The sequence below is a fragment of the Bombus terrestris genome, chromosome 11, assembly GCF_910591885.1.
Source record: "Bombus terrestris chromosome 11, iyBomTerr1.2, whole genome shotgun sequence".
NCBI lineage: Eukaryota > Metazoa > Arthropoda > Insecta > Hymenoptera > Apidae > Bombus > Bombus terrestris.
In genome coordinates this window covers 12257118-12280670 of record NC_063279.1, presented here as the reverse complement: position 1 = coordinate 12280670, position 23553 = coordinate 12257118, and the positions used below count along the sequence as shown (strand labels likewise).

General features: G+C 37.6%; 1 protein-coding gene across 5 annotated transcripts in view; it reads left to right on the top strand.

The window, feature by feature from the left end:
* LOC100643585 (dipeptidyl aminopeptidase-like protein 6) overlaps positions 1-23553 on the top strand; it is a 116308-nt gene that overhangs the window by 81422 nt on the left and 11333 nt on the right. For 2 of the 5 annotated variants that reach the window (XM_048410595.1, XM_003399177.4), the window contains exons 2-4: positions 627-871; positions 21198-21304; positions 22646-22844. In XM_048410595.1, the coding sequence (XP_048266552.1) occupies positions 770-871; positions 21198-21304; positions 22646-22844 (408 nt within the window). In that variant the 5' untranslated portion in view covers positions 627-769. Of the gene's footprint in view, positions 1-626; positions 872-8313; positions 8919-9807; positions 10037-21195; positions 21305-22645; positions 22845-23553 lie in introns of those variants that run through there. The other 3 variants (XM_048410596.1, XM_012313574.3, XM_003399176.4) reach the window with 3 other exon arrangements.

Here is a 23553-nt window from a genome sequence, read left to right as displayed (position 1 = left end):
GCGGCAAAACGCAGAACAGTAGCCTTGTTATCGTTTCTGGTACTTATATAGTCTTGTTTGATACCCCGTAGTTGAGAGGAAAGGAAAAGAAGAAAAAGAAAGCGGAAATAAATGATGAAGATGGGAGAGAATAAAGTTGGCCTCTTCTTGGCTTTGAAATCAAATAGCGAATACTGATAGAGTTTACAAGAGTAATCTTACAAAATGAGACTAAGAATGAAGAAAAAGGAGATTATGTATCTTTGATGAAAGAACTTTTCCTTATTCCATGACTAGTTAACGAAGAAAAATTCCCCATTTTAAGTGATACTATCCATCGTAATACTTCTACGGTAAAGCTCCATTTACTTGAACTTGTCGGGGAACAAAACAGTTTATATAATTGGAATTCATATAATACGAGCTGAGAAATCCTTCGCGTTATCCATTATATTTTATTCACATAATAGAAGCTCGCGTTCAGTTAAATCGTTAAATAAAGTTTCGTTTCAGTAAATAGAATTCAGATAAATTGAGTTTCACTTTAATTTATTAACTATAACTTAATATAATTTTAACGTGATTCGACAAACAATTTATAACGTTTCGATGCTCAAATTGAACCAATTTCGTTCACCTTGTTTCAGGTGAGGAACTGTGGATTGCTGGTGTAAGACCTCGGCCCCAGGAGTGGCCCGGGGGTTACCCTGGGGACCTTGGGCAAGTGCTTGTGCAAGGACGAAGCTGTTAAGAACGACGAAGGACACGGGAGGCGGAGGAGGAGGCCGCTATGAACGCCAGCGTCAACATCGAGAGGAACTCCTGGCGGCTGCCTCCCGACGAGACCGTCCAGGTCGCCGATCCCCGTTCAAAGTCAGCCCAGGTAAAAGAGGTAAATCGCTCCAGCAGTCCATCGTGCGTTTTCCCCCCTCAGATATACGTTGTCGATTCGAGATCGTTCGAGATTCGTCGTAACGCAGCGAAAATTCGTCAGGTTTTCAACGCATGATTCTGTCTAGTGTCTCTTCACTTCTCTGACAATCACTGATCGTAGTTGTGGGAACTTCTATATGGGATCTGGCACCATAGACTAGTGCACAGGATGTAAAATACGTTGGTGTATAGTTTGAGGGATATTTTGGGTGAAATAAAAATGAGACGATCTTTGAAGATTTTGTGGGAATTTGTAAATAAATCTTTGCCAAGTACAGACAAACGAAACGTTCACTATTTATTGCTGTTGTTGTTATTGTATTTATTATTGTGTTGATAGTTTCGATACATTAATCTTCCTGAGACCTTCGAATTTTTTATATCCCAGTTTTCAAGCGAGAAAAAGATTTTTAATCCTTAATCTTAGATTCTATTTTTAATCATACAATTTCATTTTTAGAAAGCTTGTTAAATCACAACACGCAATGCTTGAAAGTATCATGTATTGTCAATTGTCTCATTTTTGTTAGAACAAGTCCCTTAAACGCGTGTACAATGGAATTTTACATATATCTCGAATGTTTTGTCTTTCTTCCTCGCAATACCGTTAGCGATATCGCAGTTATAATGGTTGACTGGTAGCAATGGTACCTAGCCGAAAATATTTTATAGTAGCAGTCACGACTAACTTAATTGAAACGCATGCTAGTACGAGGATTTTGCATTTGAGGTGGAATGAGATCGATGGTTGTGAGTTAGAATACTGAGTAAGATAGAATTTTAGCTGTGTAGCGTGTGCCATACTGTTACGAACATTATACAGAGTACGCCTGTTATATACATATAAAGGTACACGTTAACATAATTTCAAGATAACATGACACAGTTCAGACAGTTTCCGCACAGAAAATTCATTGGCGCCACATCGCATCTGGTAGTCGTTAACATGACTGTTAAATTAACTTGTTGATCATTAACGAAGCGGGAATAGCCGGCGAAATGCGTTGTCTCCTTGTTCGAATTGGACACCATTTTTAAATTAAAAATGAGTAGCTAGTGCAAATTAAAAATTACCGATTGCTGAGAATTTAGTCAATTAAATGGTTTCAACATCTAAGAATGTGAAGATTGGAAATGCTGTAAATAGGCGTGAATTTGAACGTTTGGAAATTTCAACTTAAAACTTGGATGTTAAAAAGCTTAAAAGTTCAAACAGTTAAAGATCATAAAAAATTGTCGCTGACTATTAAAATCCATTCTCTCAGCGAAAACCATTTACTCGAGATATTGTCGTGTTCAAAGCAGAAATTGCACGCATCCTTTTTACGTTTCATTAACTGCGCTTTGTTCCGAGTACCTGCCTTCGGTTTACGAGTACTTCCCCACCCGAAATAAGGAGTAGTATACCGTTTCCACACTGGCGGAGTGGTCTTCTTAAGCAGCGATCTCTGAATTAACGAAACAATTAATGGAAAGGAGCGTGAATGAACGAGTCCCTAAAGTCGTCGTTTTTCACAGTAGCGGCCAGTGAATTTTCCACAAGGCGAGCTCCAAGTGCCGCTAGGAATTAAGAATTTAAACAAAAGAGTTATGAACTTTTCGTGTACAAGAACACTGATCGTATTCCTTATGTTCACTTCAGTTTACATCTCTCTTACACCTCTATAAACGATCATATGCTTTCAACAATAAACGGAAGATTGCTATCTTCTCCAATATCAACAACGAATAATTTCTGCTTGTTCCGTGACAAAAATTCTAGTAATAATTGATGCGTGACTTGTACATCTCTATAAATCTGACTATTTGAGATGCTCCTGGTGATTAACAAGAAAATGTTTTAAACAGAATTTCACTGACATAAAAAAGGTTTTCAAAAACATCATTTTTCATATAGAAGCAGCAGTAGTTTTGTATTTTTATATCTTTCTGATCATATTCCAACAAAATGCTAATCAGCTTGAACAACATTCAACTCGAGCCATTTATCATCGATTAATCAAACTCGCAAATACGAAAAGCGTCGAACGTCTTCGATTGGCGTGGATTCGATAAAAAATTCCGGCAGATTTAGAAGGCGACGTTGGAGGTCGAGGAGAGAGAGAGAGGGGCACGTGACTAATTACGTAGACGAATCGGAGAGAAGAAGAGGATAGTCGAGAAACGGGTATTCATTATGCAAAGCTAGCTACTAGCTTCGCTCCCTTTGTTTCCTCAGCTCTTGTCAACGGCCACGCGGGAATTGACTGTCGGGAGGACTCGCGACTAACCGTCCTATCGTGTCAACTAAACGCCATGTTGCCAACCTAGGACACCTTTGAGGAGCCCTTGAGAAAGTTAATTATGCAAAGAATGCGCGAGAACAGCGTGGAGCGTTCGCCGAGAAACGACCCCAGCCGCGCCATCTCGAGATGGAAAACTAGCGCGTTTAAAGGAAATCTAGCCGACTGCGAGCTGCAGATAACTGGCGACCGATTTCCCCTCGCATAATTCACCGGTAACCGAGTATCCTCGGGGCTCTCTCTCTCTGCGTTTACCATTCGCATTCTTCAGAAACTCTCGAGTTTTCGTCGGCTGATTGCTTCTTTGGTCCGATTGAAATTTCGTCGGATGATGAGGGCTGTTCTCGGGGAAAACGAAGGTAAATATAACTGGAGGAAATTGAGAAATAATTATCGACCAGCGAAAGACCAAAGACATCGAAGTTTCGAGAGTTTCCTGGCGAGGTAGGAGCGCGGCGCTATGGTATGCGTGTACAGTATTGAGTAAAAGTTCCGGGATGCTTGGTATATTTAGAATAGGAACGTTGTAATTGTTACGTTGTAGAAAATTCGTTCATACTTTCTTTAACCCTCGAATGCATGATTTCTCCAAATATAACAAGACATTTTAATATTGCCAATTTAAAAATGCATTCAAGTCTTTTGTATCTTTATTTGGTAAAAATATTTGTGCCAAATAGCGAAAAGATACGTAGAAGATATATAGGCACATATATTAAAATCGTAAATTAATTATTATAATAATTATAATATACTCCTCTGTTGATTAATCAAGCTTGAAGATACGATAACGTAATATATGATAGCGTAATTTGTAAAATATTTTGACTTCGTATCGTTTTAAATATGCTATATGTCATAGGACGAATGCTAAATTTATTTTAGTAAAAATACATTCAAATAAGCATACAGTGACTTATGGATGGTAATACATATGCGCCATTCCACAGCGGTCTTTCACTTCTCGAGTCTGACTCGCGCGAGCCTATACTACTCGAACGATGGCTGGCTTGTGTGCTATACACTCGTGCCGCGGCTAAGTGGCAATCGACGTTTATTAACCGATCAGCGGGTTGGTTACACGGGTACAGTCGATCGATTGAAAAACGCTGATTGCCGGTTACTAGATACACGCGTAATACACGAAGTCGAGGGCTTTCACCCACTTGCGGATCGTCGATTAACGAACAATTAATTCAGTCATCGGCAAAATTGCCAAGAGAATCACCAGAGATTCAAAAACACGATATTACCAGGTGTATCGACAAATTGTTTATCTTTCAAGCCTTTTTTATCTTTCTAAGTTTTATTGTTGTCTTTTTACGGCGAGTGGTGGCTAGGTAAAGAGAGAATGTTATTGAACTAGCTTCAAAGAGACATTCTTGGCGTACCACTTACGAACCGTCGATAAACGAACTATTAATTCGGTCACTAGCAGAACAGCTAGGTCAAAGACTCGAAAATACGATAACAGTATTTATAAATTTACGCAGCTTTATTACATACAGTTTTATCGTTTTTATTGCTTGTATTTCGCGGTGAATGACAACTAATGGAGTTAATGCTAAATTTGCTTAAAATATGAGGGCAGAGATTCGACAATACAATAACAATAAAAGTATCTATAAATTAACGTAGTTTATAGCTTCACTGTGATTTATCTATAGCGAGTAACGTCTATGGACCGAGAGAATGTCATCGTGCGTGCTTCAAAGAGGCATTCTTGGCGTAACCTTAAAAGGAGAAGTTTGGAAATAGTTTACGCGATGTCGTAGAAAATCCCACAGATCCTATGGACCTGTATATAACTCTTTCTCTCTCTTTCTCTCTTTGTCTCTCTCTCTCTCTCTCTCTCTCTCTCTCTCTCTCTCTTTCACCGATACCACTATTTATAAATCGAACTCTGGTAAATATTACGTGTGCGCGTATGTACGTACAGTTATAATTCCCTAGGAACGGCGAGGCGCGGAGAAAGCGGCACTGGAATTCCGGATCGATAGAACTGAAGCCTTCAGCGGGAAAATCTAAATTTATACCGACTGTCGGAATACAACTGCGTGTTTGGATAACATTTACATACCGCGCGACGTTGTCGCGCGACGAGAGCAACGGGCTCGAGCGAATTTTCAGACGCATGCAGATTTATTCATGAAAGACCACGTTGCAGGTCTGTGTCGTCAACTATCCCTATAACTGGCAAGAACTCAACGGTCAAATAATTTTCATCGTCTTCCGGTATCTGGAATTGTTTTATATAACACGTTATATATATACATCTACTTGAGTTGGAGAAATTTGCGTGGGAAATATGAGATTATCGCAACCATCCTACTATCGCCGTTGCTTGTTAAGCGAGTTAACGTTCGACGCTGTGAAATAGCAATTTCATGGTTCTCGTTTCTTGTGTATATTACGAACAAGTACATTAGGCAGAAACGATATAATGTGGGTGTAAAATCCGTTAGGTACTAACGCTTATGCGTTTTGAGAGATGAAGCGTGTAATACGAGATATTTTTAGGGCGTAATAATCTCGGTAATTATTCATACAAGTAATTATTCAGATTACCGATTATTTTCCAAATTTCTCTATTTGATTCCAATTGATTTTTAATTTAGGTTACATTCCAATAAGAAGGGCAGTCGACTCCTTTCAAAACCACCAATTGTCTTCTTCATCTAACCTTTTTAATAAATTCTGAATATTAAATGAATGTTTATTAGTGCACGCTAGTGAACATCTCTCGATATCATTTCCATTCTACCATCAAATATTCTATCATATTCCGGTCCAATAGACCACAATCGTCGAGGTTGCACTTCCGAGTTCAGAAATTCTCATTATCTGGAAACAGACGTGGTCGTGAAATGAAATGACGCGGCTCCTCGGAGGAAGTTTGGTGCGATGATCGGCAGGGAAAACTGAGACCCGATGGCAAAGGTCGCCGTTTCGCGAGATTGCATCGTGCTCGTTAATGAATCGTCGCGATAACGTCGCTGCCGATCGTTAAACGCGTCGTTGTTGGGCGCGAATCGCCAGCATTGCACCGAAAAGGACTCGAAAAGCTTCCAGCTGTCAACCACGACCAATTATGAGGGCGAGCGTGTTTCTCGACGATTCGGCTCTTCTCTCAAAAGGATTTTCCTGTCGACTCTTCTGTGCAGTTCGGTGCATGGTTAAATTGCACCCCCGGTGGACTCCTTCCAGCATTATATCGACATACCTCGATATTTCTTCCACCTGAAGCTGTCTTTGCTTTTAAACACGTGGAAGGGGTGGTGGCGTCTAACTCTAGTCGATTCGTTTTGCTCGCGAATTTTTTGTTGAACAAAAGTATTTTTCCGGCAATATCTTATTCTTTTAAGGGAAATATGATACACGAAGGAACAACACGTTGAAACTTGTACACATATACATAACAAAATCAGGTGATTTTTGATAATCAGTAAGAAATTCTTAAAATCGTTGATTACTATGTTATTTAAGATCGTAAGGCATAAGGAGATCATATGTTCAACATTGCAATTATAATCTCATCAATTATGTATATGCTGGCTACAAAAAGTATTTTCACGTGATTGTGCCTAATAATTAATTAAGCCCAAGTATCTCAAATTACATATTACTATTATACATAATTGCTATATATATAATTATTTAGCATAATTGTTGATTCATTATTTTTCTAATAGTAAAAACATCTAAATACCTCTAGCATTACCAAACAAAAATTAATGTATATACTCCCAATTAAAAAATATCGAATTACTTGATAATTTTGTTACAAATTTTCCTAAATACGAGCCACCACTTTAATCCCCTTCTTAAAAGAATTTCGCATCCAGGCGAAAAACCTTTTCACGCGACAAGGTTCGAAACATGCTCGCCTTCACACAGGTCACCGCTAGGCTACAAAGTGACACGGGCCAACTACCTGTTTCACGGTTGTAAGAGCTGTTCACGAAACTGGGAACTCGTACTTTGAGAGGATGGGGCACCGCGGAACTAGCGAATAACACGATAGTGGCTACGGAGGGCGAGAAAGCGAGCATGTATAGAGAAACGCGGAATCAACTTGAAATCGCCATTCAGTATGCGGGTGAGGTCGAGGCCTCTTTGAAACAGTATGCGTGCAGCTCACTATGCCCATTACACAGCCTCGGGGAACTGAGCATACTGAAAGCAACAATTGCTCCGCTTGACCCTTTAATCGTCCGTGTTGCGTGTTATCTAGGGAACTCTCTGATAAGAAGTCTCCGTGGGATCTACTTTGAAATGCCTCGTAGAATAATTAATCTGTGCCCGACAAATGCCAGCTTGTTGTACGAAACATCCATGTGATTTTGACGAATGATGACATTTTAAATGAATAAATTATGAAATTGTTCAGCAAATTCGTAGCGAAAGTTTATTAGCGAATCAAATTGGAATTAAATCTTTTGTCATCTCTCTTTTTAATAATGAATTCTTTCAAATAACTTTCACAAATACCCGGAATATTTCATTTCTTATCCATATCCTTCGAATAAGCTTCAGATTTTTGTTAGAGAATTGTCGACAACGGAAAATGAAAAAGAAACACTTTTTTTCATGACAAATGTTCACTTGGTACAGACGGGAGCAACAGTGCTGCCCTCTGTTTGGTCGATATCGCCTCTTCGCGTTTCTTCGCGACATCATCCTCGCGATAATCTGGACGTATTAATCAGCTGGTGAAATTCGGGCCACGAGACTGTGGCTGAAGATGGATCAATTTAGAAATCTTTCTAAGTTTAAATTATTCGATAGTCATATCGGACGGCGACGAAATGGACCGATAGTATGTTCTGTGTCGCGCCAATTTTGTGTGATTTGTCGTCCAGGGCATATGAATCATATAGGTTATGTTTACTATACGAATTAAATAAATTATGCTTTATAATGGCTATAATATTTCAAAAATTACTATTCTATGGAAAAATACCTGATGTGTAAAATAATTCGATATACTTTGTAACTGCATATAATATGTACAGTGGCTCGCATTAATATTAATATTATTTTGTTATATCACTTATTACACAAAGAATTATATCCATTAAATAAATCAAATTTATATTTCTGTTAACTATAACTGTCGTGCTATATTAAAAAACAATTAATTCGATAGCGCTATTATGAATAAATATATAGAGTAATAATTTCTCGAAGACCGTGGTGTTCGAATATTGAGGCAAATCATTAGATTTTATAATTTCCTTTTATTTCATCTTTCTGAAATAGAAAATCCAGCACGCATCAGCTGTGATCCACGTGATACGGAACGTGCTTGAAGCCAGATAAATATTCGACGAACCATTTTATTTTCTCGTGTCTGATCGATACTCTGATACAAGAACACAGTAATGAAACGATAAAATTAAAAGAAGGAGGCATATCTTCTCCACCTGGATTTTAAGTGAAACAGAGACGACAGATGAAACGACACGTCCGTTCGATTATCGACCCCTTTCGGCGAGTGCTCTCATGACCCCTGAAGGGTCAGCCGCGCGAGGGGAGAATCGGCATATGTTACCCCTTTGAGCTTTCTGGCTCGGGCAAAAAGAGACGGGCGATCGGAGAAGGGTCTCTCTTCAAGCGGCGAAAAGGCACGCCAGTTAGACATTGTCTTTCGGCCTGAACGGTGCTGATCTAAGTCGCGAGAGTCCCACGATGAAAGCTTGCGCACGACTACACGGAACGCTGGTGAGCTAATCTCACGTATTTTTCACGGATTCGTTTCGCTTGAACCTTCTCGATCCTCCGAGCACGTAGCTTAAATTTCCAGAGTTAGAGATTTTCTCAACTAAATTGTAGAAATCAGTGGGCTCTTAGCTGTATCCGGTCCATAAATTCATTTTCCTTTTATATACACTAGACATATACAACATTTGTAACGAAAATATTTGCACATTCATAGAAATTTGTATACTAAGAAAGATACGAAACCTAATCCAATCCAAGGATTTAGGCCTTCCAATAATAAATTACAAATTCATAAAGTGTTGCGAGAAACTAACGTTGCTAACAACGTTGATGTTGGAAAATTTAACAAAAAGACAGCCTTGGTAAAACGTAACTGGTTACAGGTATTGGATTTCAAAATTGCTCTTATATGAAAAAAGATTCAAAGACTTATTATTCCTTTTTGTGATCTTCGTACAAAGATAATTTATTCTGAATATAATACATAAATTTGCGATATTATAATATCAAAGTATAATTAAGGTGATTGGGTTTTGGTATACCCGACGAACTCCAATTTTAAAGCTATAATACCAATATCGAATCAGCCCATATTTTACTGCTCGTTCGTTCAAAATCCCGCTGATTAAGCGAAACCGTGACGTAACCATCTGGGACATCAATATTGCTGGCGGTTTCATCGACCGGGTATCCACTCGTGTATCGATCGGATCTGCCAACGATCCCTGCGATTCATCAGCAAGCTCAAAGAGGCGCGTTACTGTCAACGATTTTCACTACACGAGCTACCGCGTGTGTATATAATTTATAACACGTTAAGAGAGGTACGGCGAGGGACAAAGAGAACACTGAGGTGTGGAGGGCAATGAGCCAGAAAGTCTGGCAGAAAGATTCTTCTCAGTCGATGCTGGTTGCTCGGTGACGAAGGATTATACTCGTTCGATACTCGCGAATATAATACTAATCAGCGACGATATCCTAGTCGTGTAAGAATGAAGCATTACGTGCACGAAATCGTCAGTATCGGTGAAACGTTGCGTTGATCCGTGCTATTTTTGGAACCTAGTGCTGAACTAGAGGAACAACGATGGCCAATACGCCGCTCAATCTGTCGGAAGATAAGCAAGCAACTTCGTCTTAAATCACTTTTACGCTTTTCATGTTTGAATTTTCATGATTTTCTTTATATACGTTTATTTTTAGTAGTTATAATTATCTTACAATGCGCAGTTCCTTATTCTCGTTTCATCACACTTTATTTTATCCTACGACATTCGCCATGTTTTTATTCAGCCTTCTAACATTACAGTAATCCACGAAAGTATACTAATACTTATAGAAACCTTTCGTCGCTATATTGTACGTGTTATAGGAAACATTAAAAAATTTCATTTGCGCTATAACGAAACGTCTGTTTATCAGACTGATATTTGTTATATCAGAAAAAAATCCTCACGCTGAATATTTAAATACGTTCGTGAACCACCGTATCCATTTACCTATCACAATTTTCGTTGTGGAGGGTTCGTTTTACTTGAAGAATAGTTTCACTAAAGGACTTTTAACGTGAACTCAAAGTTTCATAAGATTTTGAATGGAAGTGTCTATTCTGAATTTGATTTCGTTGTACGAAAATTGGGAATGCCGACAACACATAGACCGTCCAAGATTTTCTGCTGTTGCTCAATTGTCGGATTTACGAGTGTTTTGGCAGTAACTGCACCCTTATCTCGTTAACACCGCCCACGCTCGCACGATATTACTGTACAATGTTCGTCACACTAATGCGTCCCGACGGCTCGACTTTCAGCTACGAATTATTCGTTATCGAAGATAATTTGCTTACTTCATCTCGTGATTGATTATCAATGTCTGGTACAAGTTTGATGGTGATTTAGAGAATTCCATTTCTGGAACAAAATTTCAGCTAGTATCTTATTAAATGATTAACTCACTAGTGAATTTCATGTGAAGGTCGTAGGTGAACGAAATCTAAGTCAGATTTCTCATTTTTTATAGAAGAGCGATTTTAAAATTCAATAAGGTCTACAGTAAAAGATGCGAAAAACCAGGTAGCCTCAGATAGTAGGGCAATACTTTCGATTAGTTTCGTAAGCAACATCTTTACAATCTGGCTAATAACTTTTTAATTGAGATGCTTGGGTTTAACGGTCGTAAACCCAAGAAGCTTTCGAATAAAGTCGTCGCTAAGCGAGCAGCCTGCTCGTCAACGCTACGTACGAATTTAACTGCAGAAATCTATAAATGTTGGCCCGTGAAGCTTACTTTATTACCGAATCAGTATGGGTCAGTATTTTCTCAAGTGTTCCACGAGCATTCTTGAATGTACTATAACAGCATTCTGAATCTTCGAAGTTCTTGTCCGAGGATAACGAGCATTGTTCAATTAGTAGCAACAACTTTTCCACTACAATAGCCAGTCCTTCGCGAGAACGAATCGGCCAGACAGAAGAAACTCCCAACGATTTCTGTTTAATATCAAGCTGTCTTCGATCGATTACCAGTCAAGGAATGTTTAGAACACGAAACATATTTCCCGTGAATTCGAAGCGGGACGTGGCTCGTGAAAGTATTTAAAGCTTTTTATGAATATATTGGATACATTATGTAAAGTATTTTGAAATATCATGAAACGAGATACGGATTACATTAAATGATAAAACTCAAAATGCCAGTTTTCTTCACAGCGTATTCATTTAAAAAAATAAATTACATCGTGAAATAATATTCTGTGTCGAGTCTGTTAAAATATCAATCTTTCTACTTATAGTGTTGTAATTAAATAACGCAATTGTTAAAAATAAACAAGTGTCTATATACTTTTGAGTGGTTACGTATGTTCGAATCGATAAAGAATTTCGTAATATTTTATAGGAGATTATGTACGCCCATAATCCTGGAATCTTTTGGAATCCGACAAAGCTGTGGTTGGATACTCCGTGACCCGATATTCTCGCGATCATATCGGTCTAGCCAATAAAACGTAAGGTTTATCTTCGCGAAATTTTCCGCCCATCCTTTCATTTAGCCGTCAATGAAATCCAACAGAAGGAAAGGTTGACCTGACTTATCTCCTCGCCACCTCCTTCCTATTTTGTCGTTCCTGCACAACTTAGTTTCTAGTAGAGACGTTTCGTTTGCAACGAACTGACAATGAACGTTCAATTACATTTTTACAATCTTTACAATTGTTTTTACAATTGTTGTATGTTACATCCTTGAACGAGTGCTCTGCTAATTATAAAATGAAACGTATATGCTAACTATGTCAATTAAAAAAATATTAGAAATTTAATGAATATCCTGCATAAAACAAATATTTCAGTCGAGTGAATATTTCAAAAATAATGCAACGGTACAAGATTTGCTTACGCTAAAATATACAATATAAGCTTCAAAGAAGATTGCACAACAGAACCTCAAACCACCATACAACATACCTTTACCCCCATACCCAACGAACCTTTCTCTATCCCTGGTGCAAACAACCGATCACCACGACCTCTTGACACAGAGACGAACATTATAACCCTACGACCGAGGCAAAATCCATTGCATTTCCTTCGCTACATATACTTCAGTGGAGCCAGGATCTTCCATTTATCTTTATCGAAGGAAAGGGTATCCAAGTATTCTCTTCACTAAAAATAGAGAAAGAAAAATAGTAAACAACCAACAAGAGGATCGATAGTGGCACTATTCACCAAAAGGAATCGGTTTGATTGACGCAATAATTAGTTCGATTAGGTACTTAGTCCTGAATTCAACCAAGCATCACAGAATCCTTGATACCTCTGTCTTCATGTGTCTGGCCTCAGCCATCAAAACACTTTCATCGTTTTGATCGTATAAATCGATATGAAATGCAATGATGGATTTAAATTATCAAAAGAAATTAATCGACCAGAATTATGTGCTTGTGATAACGACCTAAAATACATAGCACAAATATTAAGAAGTTAAAAACGAATTACAATTTATATATCGCTAAATCGAAAGTAGCGATGATAAATTTCATAATTATATTTTGTTTGTTATATATGCAAGATCATTTTACCAACAATCGTACAATGAAGAAATATTAGAATAGAAATTTTATCAATAAAAATATATACACTAATTATTATTTTTCTATATTCATTTATATTCATATCATTTAATTTAATATAAATTTTAATTTAATCCTTAAATTTGCAATTTAAAATTTTCACTTAAACTATATTAAATTTAATATTAAAAATAATAATATTAAAAGAATTTTTAATCTTCATAAATAAATTTGCAATTTATTTTTTTCTCAGGCATAATACTTTAAGATTTTAAGTCAATTAAAACTATTAATCTTCAAAATTGATTAAATATTTAAATTTTATAAATCTTAATAAAAAAAAATGATTAATATCTACTAATCATACAAATTTTGTTTGTTATATATGCAAGATTATATTACCAACAATCGCGCAATAAAGATGAATTACAATAAACATAATACAAATATATCAGCTCAATACGATCGGAAATGATTAATTCTTCGTTTGACCAATCTTTCTCAGAGAATATCGAAAGAGCTTGAAGTTGGTTCGACTCGGAAAAGTTTCGTCGCCTGAAGGAGATTGAAAATGCGCGCATTATTTCCATTGGGAACGCGGTACCGTTGTAAACATGTAAATATCGCGGTTGCAAAGCTCGTGAGTAACGACGACTCACTACAAGTGTTCGCTTCTACTCGTTTCTCGCCGCGCGACATTAGCGTCTGACATTATTCACCGGAGAGACGAAAGCTGGCGCAGGTGAACGCGAGCTTTCCAACGGTGAATTTTACAAAATTCCCAGCTTTGCTGATGGACGGCAGAGCGTTCAACCCAGTGGGTATTTTCGACGAATAGACATTGAATTTTGGGTGGCCACATCTTGAGGAAAACAGGTAGAAAATTAAAAATTTGGAATAAGTTAGAAAGATTTGGATCACATACTGAGTTGAATAGTGTTTCTTTTTAGTTTTCTAGGGCAAAATTTCCTCGGATAGATCTGATCGAAGCATAGTGATGTGCCACGTGATGACGTAAAGGCGAGTCGTAGAATGAGATTCGTTACGAAATCGTACACACATTTGCCGGTTTCCCAGAATCGCGAAGATCCACGTTGAACAGTTCTCGAGACTCAAAAAAGAAGATGCGAATAGATTGACGAGAATCTGTAGTAGATCAAAATTAGTATTTTTCGGTTAATAGTAACGGCGATAGCTTAAGTTTTATTTAGCTTTAGTTATTTGATTCGTTCAGAAGCGATATGATTATAAATTAATCCATAGATTGACAAGTAGAGAAATGTAACAATTTGACAAACTTACAATTTTACCCACGAAATTTGATTTAGCTTTTATTATGTATATAATATTTACGAAAAGTTTCACATTTATGAAACTATTTTTTGAAGCATTCGAAGCATGAATCAATAATCCACGGCTCATAAAACAGCTAGAAACGGTGGAAATCACAGAGGTGCATTTCGTTGTTTCCTCGTTTGCTAAAGATAACAAATCGAACGGGAGACCAGGCATTAATTATCGAAGAAACCATGACGAGGACTGTAATTGCAGAGCAATTATTCGGCAACAGAACAGAACAATTCTTCACCAGCGAGGCTCGAGGCTATGCTTCGACCGCGACTATTATCTCTATGGTCGATTAATTCCAATCCGACGATACGTCAATCGACGCGAGATTTGTGTTCACTTTCCGTCGTTGCACTCGCAAAACAACGCAATAGCATAATCCAAACGCAACCCTCTGTGGCAGACATTTCTTCGCGAAGGTTCCAATTTCCAGTCGTCCCCGCATAGTAAAGGGTCGCATTGCTGCTGGAATATAAAAGCAGAAGTCGCTCCAGGGAGTCGGCATTTCATATAGAAAACGTTAAATCCCTTGGAAGACCGTGCGCCATTTCTCGACGTGTATCGAGAATCGATGCACGACGAGAAGGAAAACGTGATACGTGAATACATGCACGTAGCCAGGAATTAACAATTTAAGGGGGTATGCTCGTGTCTAGTTATCATTTTTTACACTCACGTCTGGTCTTTTTGCTGAAAAAATATTAGACATCTCAGCATTAGTCCTTTTATACGTGTTTATTTATAAACATTTACCATTATTTTTGATTAATGATAATTAAAATTGAGTAAATTATATTAAATTAAATTTGTCTTATTGACTAACGTAATTAAAAACAGTCAAAGATCGTGTGTTGTCGTTCATCTCTTACGAGAAATATTTTTGAACAAAGTGATTGAGAATTTGAAGAGGTATCACGATCGAGGATGAAAGAAATTTGACTCGATTGTGTAAGATTGATTTTCAAGGAAAGGAGATTCACTTGAATTCCTCAAGGACCATGTATAGACTTGGCGAAGCCAGCACGTTTCAGCGTCCTCGAATCTTCAAGAGTGGACAGCGTTCAAACGAGAATGCTATCTGAATAACAGAACTGATAAAGTATGAATTATTCTTAAATCAGTTCTATCTTTTATCTATGAAGACGGGATAACGTGCTTATCCTTATTCTTGAAGAAGGATAATGCCCCATTCGAATTCAAATTTATTCGCGAAGGAAGGTTTATGATTTCTCATTCCAGTCTGTTTATACTCACTCTTTCCATGAATGCTTTTTTCTTATCTTTCAAGTATGATTTTCAACATCTTTTATTATAAAATCTTTTATCATAAATTAACGATTCTTTCTGAATTACAATTCGTAGTGGTTAATAACTCAACACTACTATAGATTCTTTATTTTGAATGTTTTACATATTTTTGAAAAAACTTTTATTTCTATTATTTTTTTTATATCGTAAGATATAAAAGTACCATTCTTTGACTTCGAGGCATTATGAATGTAGAAGAGCTCTCAAAATTTATATTTATATATCGAAGATAAAATAGAAGAGAATACCCTGTAGGTCAATCTATTGAGAGGAATTCTTCGAACCCTATGTTGCCACTTTATTCCGAATGCAGTAGATTTTGTACCGTTTTCCGTAAAATAGGAAATAAAATACAAAGAATAGCTGCGACAGGCGACTGAATTAAATTTCAGAGAAGGCATAACCTAAAACTGGATTCCAAATATAAGACACAGCAAGCTTCGAGTGTAGATGGTTAAATTAACAAACTTAACAATTTTTTGTATTGATAGCATATCGCGGTCAAGTCAAAAGTAATCAAATGAACTTGGCAACGATAATCGTATTTGTAAAAAAGAAGAAAAAAAATACATCAGTAGTCTTGTTGTTTCTAAAATCTAAATTCCGCTTATATATATATCAGCCGATATCCATTGGAAAAATCGAACATAGAATTATCACATTATCGATGGCACTTCACAAGCGGACCGTTCGAGATAGCTATGTCGCTGAAAATACATTTATTATCTCTCGAGGCATAAGGATCTGTAGAAAATGTGAGAAGAAACTCTGTGAGAAGAGTGGCATAGCAACTCTGGCGGATATTTTCTTACCGCGAACGTACTACCGTGGTACAGGGAATATTATATTTTCCTCGCGCTCGCCCTACGCGCGTCTTTCGTATTCGCCGCGCCCCGTATCATGCTAATACCATCGTGGCAGTGTTGTAACACTGCTATTTTACTATTCTGCAAAGCGTCGTCGTGCAGGACGTGTTTACCGGCAAGTTCTGAACACGTTTCCGCGCATGGTGTCGCTTGCTAGCGCGAATATTCTTCCCTAAAATGCATCCACGACGAAGCATTCTTATATTTTCTTTACTGGATCCTTGAGATTTGACATTATATCGCTAGGTTTTTCATTTCGTTAAACAGTTAATAGTGTATAATAATTTCATTTTAATACATAATTTGTACGTTAAATAATACACGAAGTTACAAACTTTCGAAAGATACATCGGTTGTCGCTAAGTTTATTTTGTACGAAGATAGCAGTGGAATTTTCCAGCGTGAATGGAAATTTTGTTAGAAACTAATAACGTGCAAGTACCGCAGTTACCCTGATATAACGAGATCATAAATTCAAGCATCGGATAACGGCATTGATTGATGCAATGACATATGACTGTGCATGCAATATTTTATCTTTTCGAACGCTAGCTGAGCTTGAGCTAAAGCATACTTCATAAGATTCGAACTAAAATTAGATTGACATCAATTCACTTGTCAGGATGCTGAAATGGTATAAACGTCAGTGTCGTACCAAATTATTAATGAAAGTAGTTTATTTCTTAATATTATGTCAATCATATTTCTAATCTGGCACGCTTTATCGTACTGAAACTTGGAGCTTGAAAAATCTCCAGAAATCTGTTTTTTAACACTGGTACAAATTCTGAGAATTCTGAGCGAAATTCTAAGAAAAATTCTGCAGTGAAAAGAAAGCAGAAACAATATAAGGACACTAAAAAGAATATTAAGTCTCTAGCAATAAAAAATTACGCGAGGATATAAAAATAATAGAATTTTAGTAATAAAAAGAGATAGCGGTAAAAGAACACTACCTATCTATAAATACAAATACAAAGAAAGTGTTCCAGCAATAATAGACGCAAATCAGAAAGACGAAAAAAGACGTTTTAGAGCAACGAAATTTCAGCACTAAAGAAGCAAGCAGTATAAGGCATCAAAATAAGGAGTTGCAGTAATAAAAGAAGCACGAGGGCACTAAGCAAATATTTGAGCAATAAAAGGAAAGCAGTGCACAAGGGCATCCAAGAATGGAATGCCAACAATAATAATGATATTATAGGAGCGCACAGGAATAGGAAGTTCCAACAAAACAAGGATAGAGGAAATTCCAACAAAAAAGAACGATATAAGGACGTTAAAGAAAATATCGATACTAGAACAAATGATGTTACGTGTGTAACAAACATACGATAATACCACGATACAAGGAAAGGTGAATTTTCTTGAAGTGAATTTCCATAAAATGAAAGCGGCACTTCAATTCTTCGATAGAAAATACATAACTTTCGCATGTAATCTGCAAGAGTAGAATCTTATTGCCATTTTTCTTACTCTACCCTAATGCGCATATGTGTATGTATCGAATATTTTTTATGTATGTATATATTTATGAGTATGCATTTGAATACTTTTTATGTTGCAAAATTCACGAGTCTCCATAATGCTTGAAACGCAGTAGCAAATGGACACTCGTGGCATTGCTCTTTCACTGAAAAGTGGAGCATTGGCGAAGAACCGATGCTCATATTCAATCTTCCTCGTCATAACTGCGAACAGAGCTGGTTCTCGAATTACGTATACCGAAATCGCGAATAAAATTCGTTCTCGGTTCAATATTATCGAAACCTGAATTCTCATAACCATCTAGAGGTGCTATTATATCCTCGAACATCCCCTTTTCGCACTCTTGTTGAATAATCGAACAAATTTCAAATCGTAAACATGAATACTCTAATAAATTCCGAATATAAGAGAGCGACGTATCAAATCACCTAGAGAATGACCTGGAAGATGACACTTGCACGCCAAATGTTCGCCATGTGTTGCTCGAAACACACTGAATATCAATGTCGACTATTTCGTCGCGATACTTTCGCATAGATGATCGATAGCGTGGAAGAGATAGGGAGAGAATAATTCGAGGAACAATGGAGAATCCGGAGGAAAACATCGAGACGAGCACATCGACAAACAAACGTTCGGGTCGGTCACGTTTCATCATGATGCGCCCTCGATACGGAATGTGCAGTATCGAAAACATTATATCCTGCTCCAACGCACGTGCACGACTACATGCTTGGAATTCAAAGGCGATGAATCGATCAGTTTCCCCGCGGATGCTAAAGCGACATTAAAGAACCGTAAGCTGTAGGGTAGAGGGAGTGGAAGAGGAATCGAAATGAGAAACAGGAGGATCAGTAGTAGAAAAGATAGGTAGCAAATAGAGAAGAAACTATAGAAGGTAAAAAAGGATGCAGAGGACAGAACTCGAGGATCAATTGCTACACTGGTGAGCATGTATGCTACCGCACATAAATATCTGGACACTTTAGCTTGTTTCTAGTATCTGTAAATGAATATTAGTAAAGGTATAAATTAATGAGGAACTAATGACTAAAAATAATACTTGTCTTCTTGTCTTCTTGTAGAAACAACAAATAATAAATTTTTGTTATTCAATTAAAAACTGAATGATAATGTACTATAATTCAATACGCGATTTATCGATGTACATTTCTGATGGTTTTCATGAAAATCTAGTGTTAACGATTTCTTGAAGAAAAAAGAATAAAAACTAAATGGAGAAAAATTTCAGTTGAGACAGTTAAAGGAAGATAAACTGGAGAAACTTAGGAGGAGCTGAAATGAGAAACAGAAGGTACAGTGGACAAAACAACGTGAAGTAAATAGAGAAGAAACTGTGGTAGGAATTAAAAAGAAGACGACAGAGATCGATGATCAACCGCTGTGATAAACAAGTCGTTCAAAACCGATTATCGTGTTCCAATACTAATATCGATGTTTCGTCAATGAGAATGGAACTATCTTAGTTCATCAAGCGATAAAAGAGATAGAGGAGGACTACATTTTTATTATATTTTAAACATGCTATAAATTTTCAGCTACGAGTTTAACGAGAGAAAAAGGAGAAAAAATCTTTTTTCCAACAGTTGTTCTTCCAATAATCGCATAACTAAAACGTACGTTGTGGCAAACAGGCACGAAGGACCGTTTAAAAGCTGTTACAAATTTAATGATCGGGCTCCGAACCAGGGAGAGCTTCGAGCTGCGACTGGTTCAGCTCCTTTAATTTGATCGTTCTGAGGGAATCTATCAGATTCAGATGTGACATTGTATCTATCTAAAAGAATTGCAATTTTTATTTCTTTCCGAAATTAAAGATTTCAATGAATGATATAAGCCAAATCGATGAATTTATGATGAGATAATTTACTATTTATACGCCACTGCATATCTAAGAGAGGTAGATCATCTCGTCCTATTAACAGGTTAATACGTCATTCCTATACAAGTCGATGTGCTTCTAGCAATCAAGTAAAGGGAGACAAATAACACGGTGATCGTTCACGATAGAAGCTGTTGGACAAACAGCGGTCGGATTAGGGACGTTTACGTGGCAAATCGATAACCCCCGGCGGAGGCCGGATTTTGCAAACACGCGTGTGCGTAGCGCAGGTCGCGTGGTCATTCAAACAGGTCCCGAAAATCCAGTCGCGCCGCTATGTATTACACGGTAGGAACGTGTTATCTGGCTTAGCCCTGCGAACAGAGGCAGCCACCTACGTTGCGAGCATAACCCAAATACAATATGCATGTCACGAACCATAACGCGTACCCTGCACGAAATCCTTCGATATTCTTTATACGAGTACCACCGTCGCGATTGTACCAAAGAAAGTAAGCTCGATCGTCCTTGATCCTTATAGTATCGTTTTACTTTTTAAGTAATAGAAGGAAAGATATTTAAGATATTAAAGATATTATGGACAGCTGTATTGTTCACGTTTTCTGAAAAGATGTCTATCTTGAACTTCATAAACCGGTCTCGGACAACAAGTTCGAAACTCTTACCAAGGACTCTAATAATAATATATTTAGTAATTCTTGAGAACATTGGGAATTCTTCTTTGAAACTTTGAAGATTTGTTCAACTGAAATACTCTCGAAACAAATATTGTCTTGAGAAGAGTAACAGTCATTAGGTAACGTAATCTGTTATTTCCAATCTCGGGATCTGTTCTTCCTCAACGCCATTTTAGGTATACACTGTCTTCCATTAGATTTGACTTGATTCGAATTTAAACGAACTCGTTTCAATTAAACACCAACTTCAGTTCAAATAATTCAACTAAACTGAACGAAACGCGAAACACCAATCTTAAAATTGTCACCAAAGACTGTTCTCCTAATTGTCGAGAATGTCACGAATTCTATGCACGATCCCAGACTCATTCGCACTAGATCTCAATCACACGAACTCAACAGGGCTACTGCCTTGTAACCACCGAAGAAAAGTCACCGCAGGAATCTCTGGCTTCGAACAAACCTGAGAATGCCCAACTGAAACCAGATCCAATCAACTAACAAACCAATTACCAGCATGAGCCGTGTTGACTGTCGATCGTGAACGTTTGTTCTTCCCCGAAGGTTTCGCGGGTTGCATGCAAGCTTGTGCATTTGGTAGATCCCTCATTTGGTGGATCGATCGATCACTGACGACAAAGATCTTTGGTCTGTTCACAGGATCTAACGTACGCGGAGGGCGGCCACAATTGGCGGAGCATAATCTTCTCGCTGTTGGTCATCGGCTTCGTTATCGCCGGGATCGTCACGGCCATTTACCTTCTCGGGTAAGTATTCCAACGATTTCTTTCGTTTCTCTTTTCTACTCGTTATTGGTCCACGGTCCTCTCGATAGTTTCCGCTGCCCGAGGATGCAATTACACAGTCGGAAATGCCTTACCCGGTGTAGATTCGCAAAATTAAGCGGAGCTGCTCCCTCGTATCGGGCGAAATCTCTTGATCCCTTTATATTAACGAGCCACGACCCGTAGTCGTCCCGGAAAGCCGATTTATCCACGTGGAAATTCTACGGAGGAATTTTATGCAGCTTTTTGTAAACGATATTATTTTTCCACTTTTTTTACCGTTGGGACTACCAGGCTCAATATGAGTTAAAATTAACTACTTGTAGGTTTATATCGAATTTTTATAAGTTTACAATGTTGCATTTGAATGGTTTATAAGTATCGGAATACTTAGAATAAGAAATAATAAGAATAAAATAAGAAACGGAATAAACTCGACGCATCATTAGGAAATTACTAAAATTTTCATTAATTCTTTTGGGATTTTTGGCTATGAAGAACTCGTATGTTCAATATCGCAATAAAAATCTCATCAATTTAAAGTTTTTAGAATCACTATTTTATAATGTTGATAAATAATTTTCCATGTGTATAGAAGAAGCCATTATTTTGTTGTTAATACGGAGAATTTCAGCTGAATCTTATGATTTACTTCGTAACAAGGTCTTGTGTACTCTTCTGTAAGAAGGAACTAATCAAGCTCGAGTTACATCCCGAAACAGGATCAGATACAGAGTTCGCTCAAAGAGCTCGCGAGTTGACTTTCACTCTTTACCTTTGAGTTCACTTTTTGCGAGAAATTCTCTCGGGCAACCAGCCTCGTCCCGCCAGAAAATCTCCATTTTATCGCCCTTAAAGCCAACTCGGAATGTGAACATCCCTTCGCTTTCTATAACATTACCCTCTCTATACTTTTTCGCAATCCTTAAACGTCGTAAACACGGAAGTTTAGCCTTAAAAGCATTGTGATTTAAATCATTAACGAACGTGATGAAAAAATCGATAACTCTAAAGCCGGAGAATAGACGAAAACATGCATCTTTTAAAATATTAAACATCTTTTCCGATATTAAGGGAATTATTGACAGGCATCGAAAATTCAACTACGTTCTAGACAAACTATTATCAAATTATACATGAACTTAAGCTCCATGCAATTTAAATATTAACTAACTTCACGAAAAGATTAATAATTCTAAAATTAATCGAAAATATTTACAATCTAACTCGATACTAATTGCAAGGTAATTGGTAAACTGGATTAGGTGTTTAACGAACTGATATTCCGGAAGAGCTATTATCAAATTAGACATGAACTTTCAGGTACGTCGACGAGCTGTTGTACTGGAGCGGCAGACGGCTCACGTTAGACGAGTGCCTTCGTGATGATCTAACACCGCATAGGTTAACACCGACTTGGGTTGCCCACGACAAGTTTGTCTATCAGGCTGACGACGGTTCCCTCACTCTCCTGGACACCAACAACAATTCCGTGTCCCTTCTGGTCTCTAATCACACGCTCGTACGTATCACACAATGCGTGTTAACGAAAGTTTCTTTCTGAAAAGAAGAAGACCTCGAACGCAATTTTATCGTTCTTAATTTCCGCTCCACTTTGAACCATACAATTTCGTCGACTTCATTTATACCATTTGGCAAGGATCATTTTTGTTATAAGCTCTTTAATATTCGTTTCACGAAGTAGGAGAACAGCAGTGCATTGTTCGGTGTGAATCTGCATAGTTTAACGCAAGAGTCGCATTGTATTTTAATCTTTCTATGCATCTTTATGAAGCCTGGCTGTGCTTGTTGTACAATCCGAGAACGTTGATAGAAATTTGAGCAGAACGAACACGGTGCCGTGAAACACACGAGTGGAAATCGTCCTTCAACGGTTGCTCCTCGATTCGAGTAAAATCGGTGCAGAAGCAGCCGCGACAATTAAAATTTGCTCTAGCTTAATTAATCTATGTAGACCGAACGTCCAAGTGCAATGACCTCGTTCAACGAACGTCGGGAAAGAATTTCAACAGGGGACGCTCCTTGGTTAACTTCAATTAAGTCTAATGCAATCTCGTGGTTCAAAATTGCAGAATATTTTTCAAGTCCTTCGAGTTTGAAATCCGCGCTGCGAGGAGGTATCAGCGTTCTTACTTCTTGAACAATCTCCCAAAGAGGATTATAAATTTCAGCGCATGAACGAAATTAATTAAACACGTGGAAACCAACCT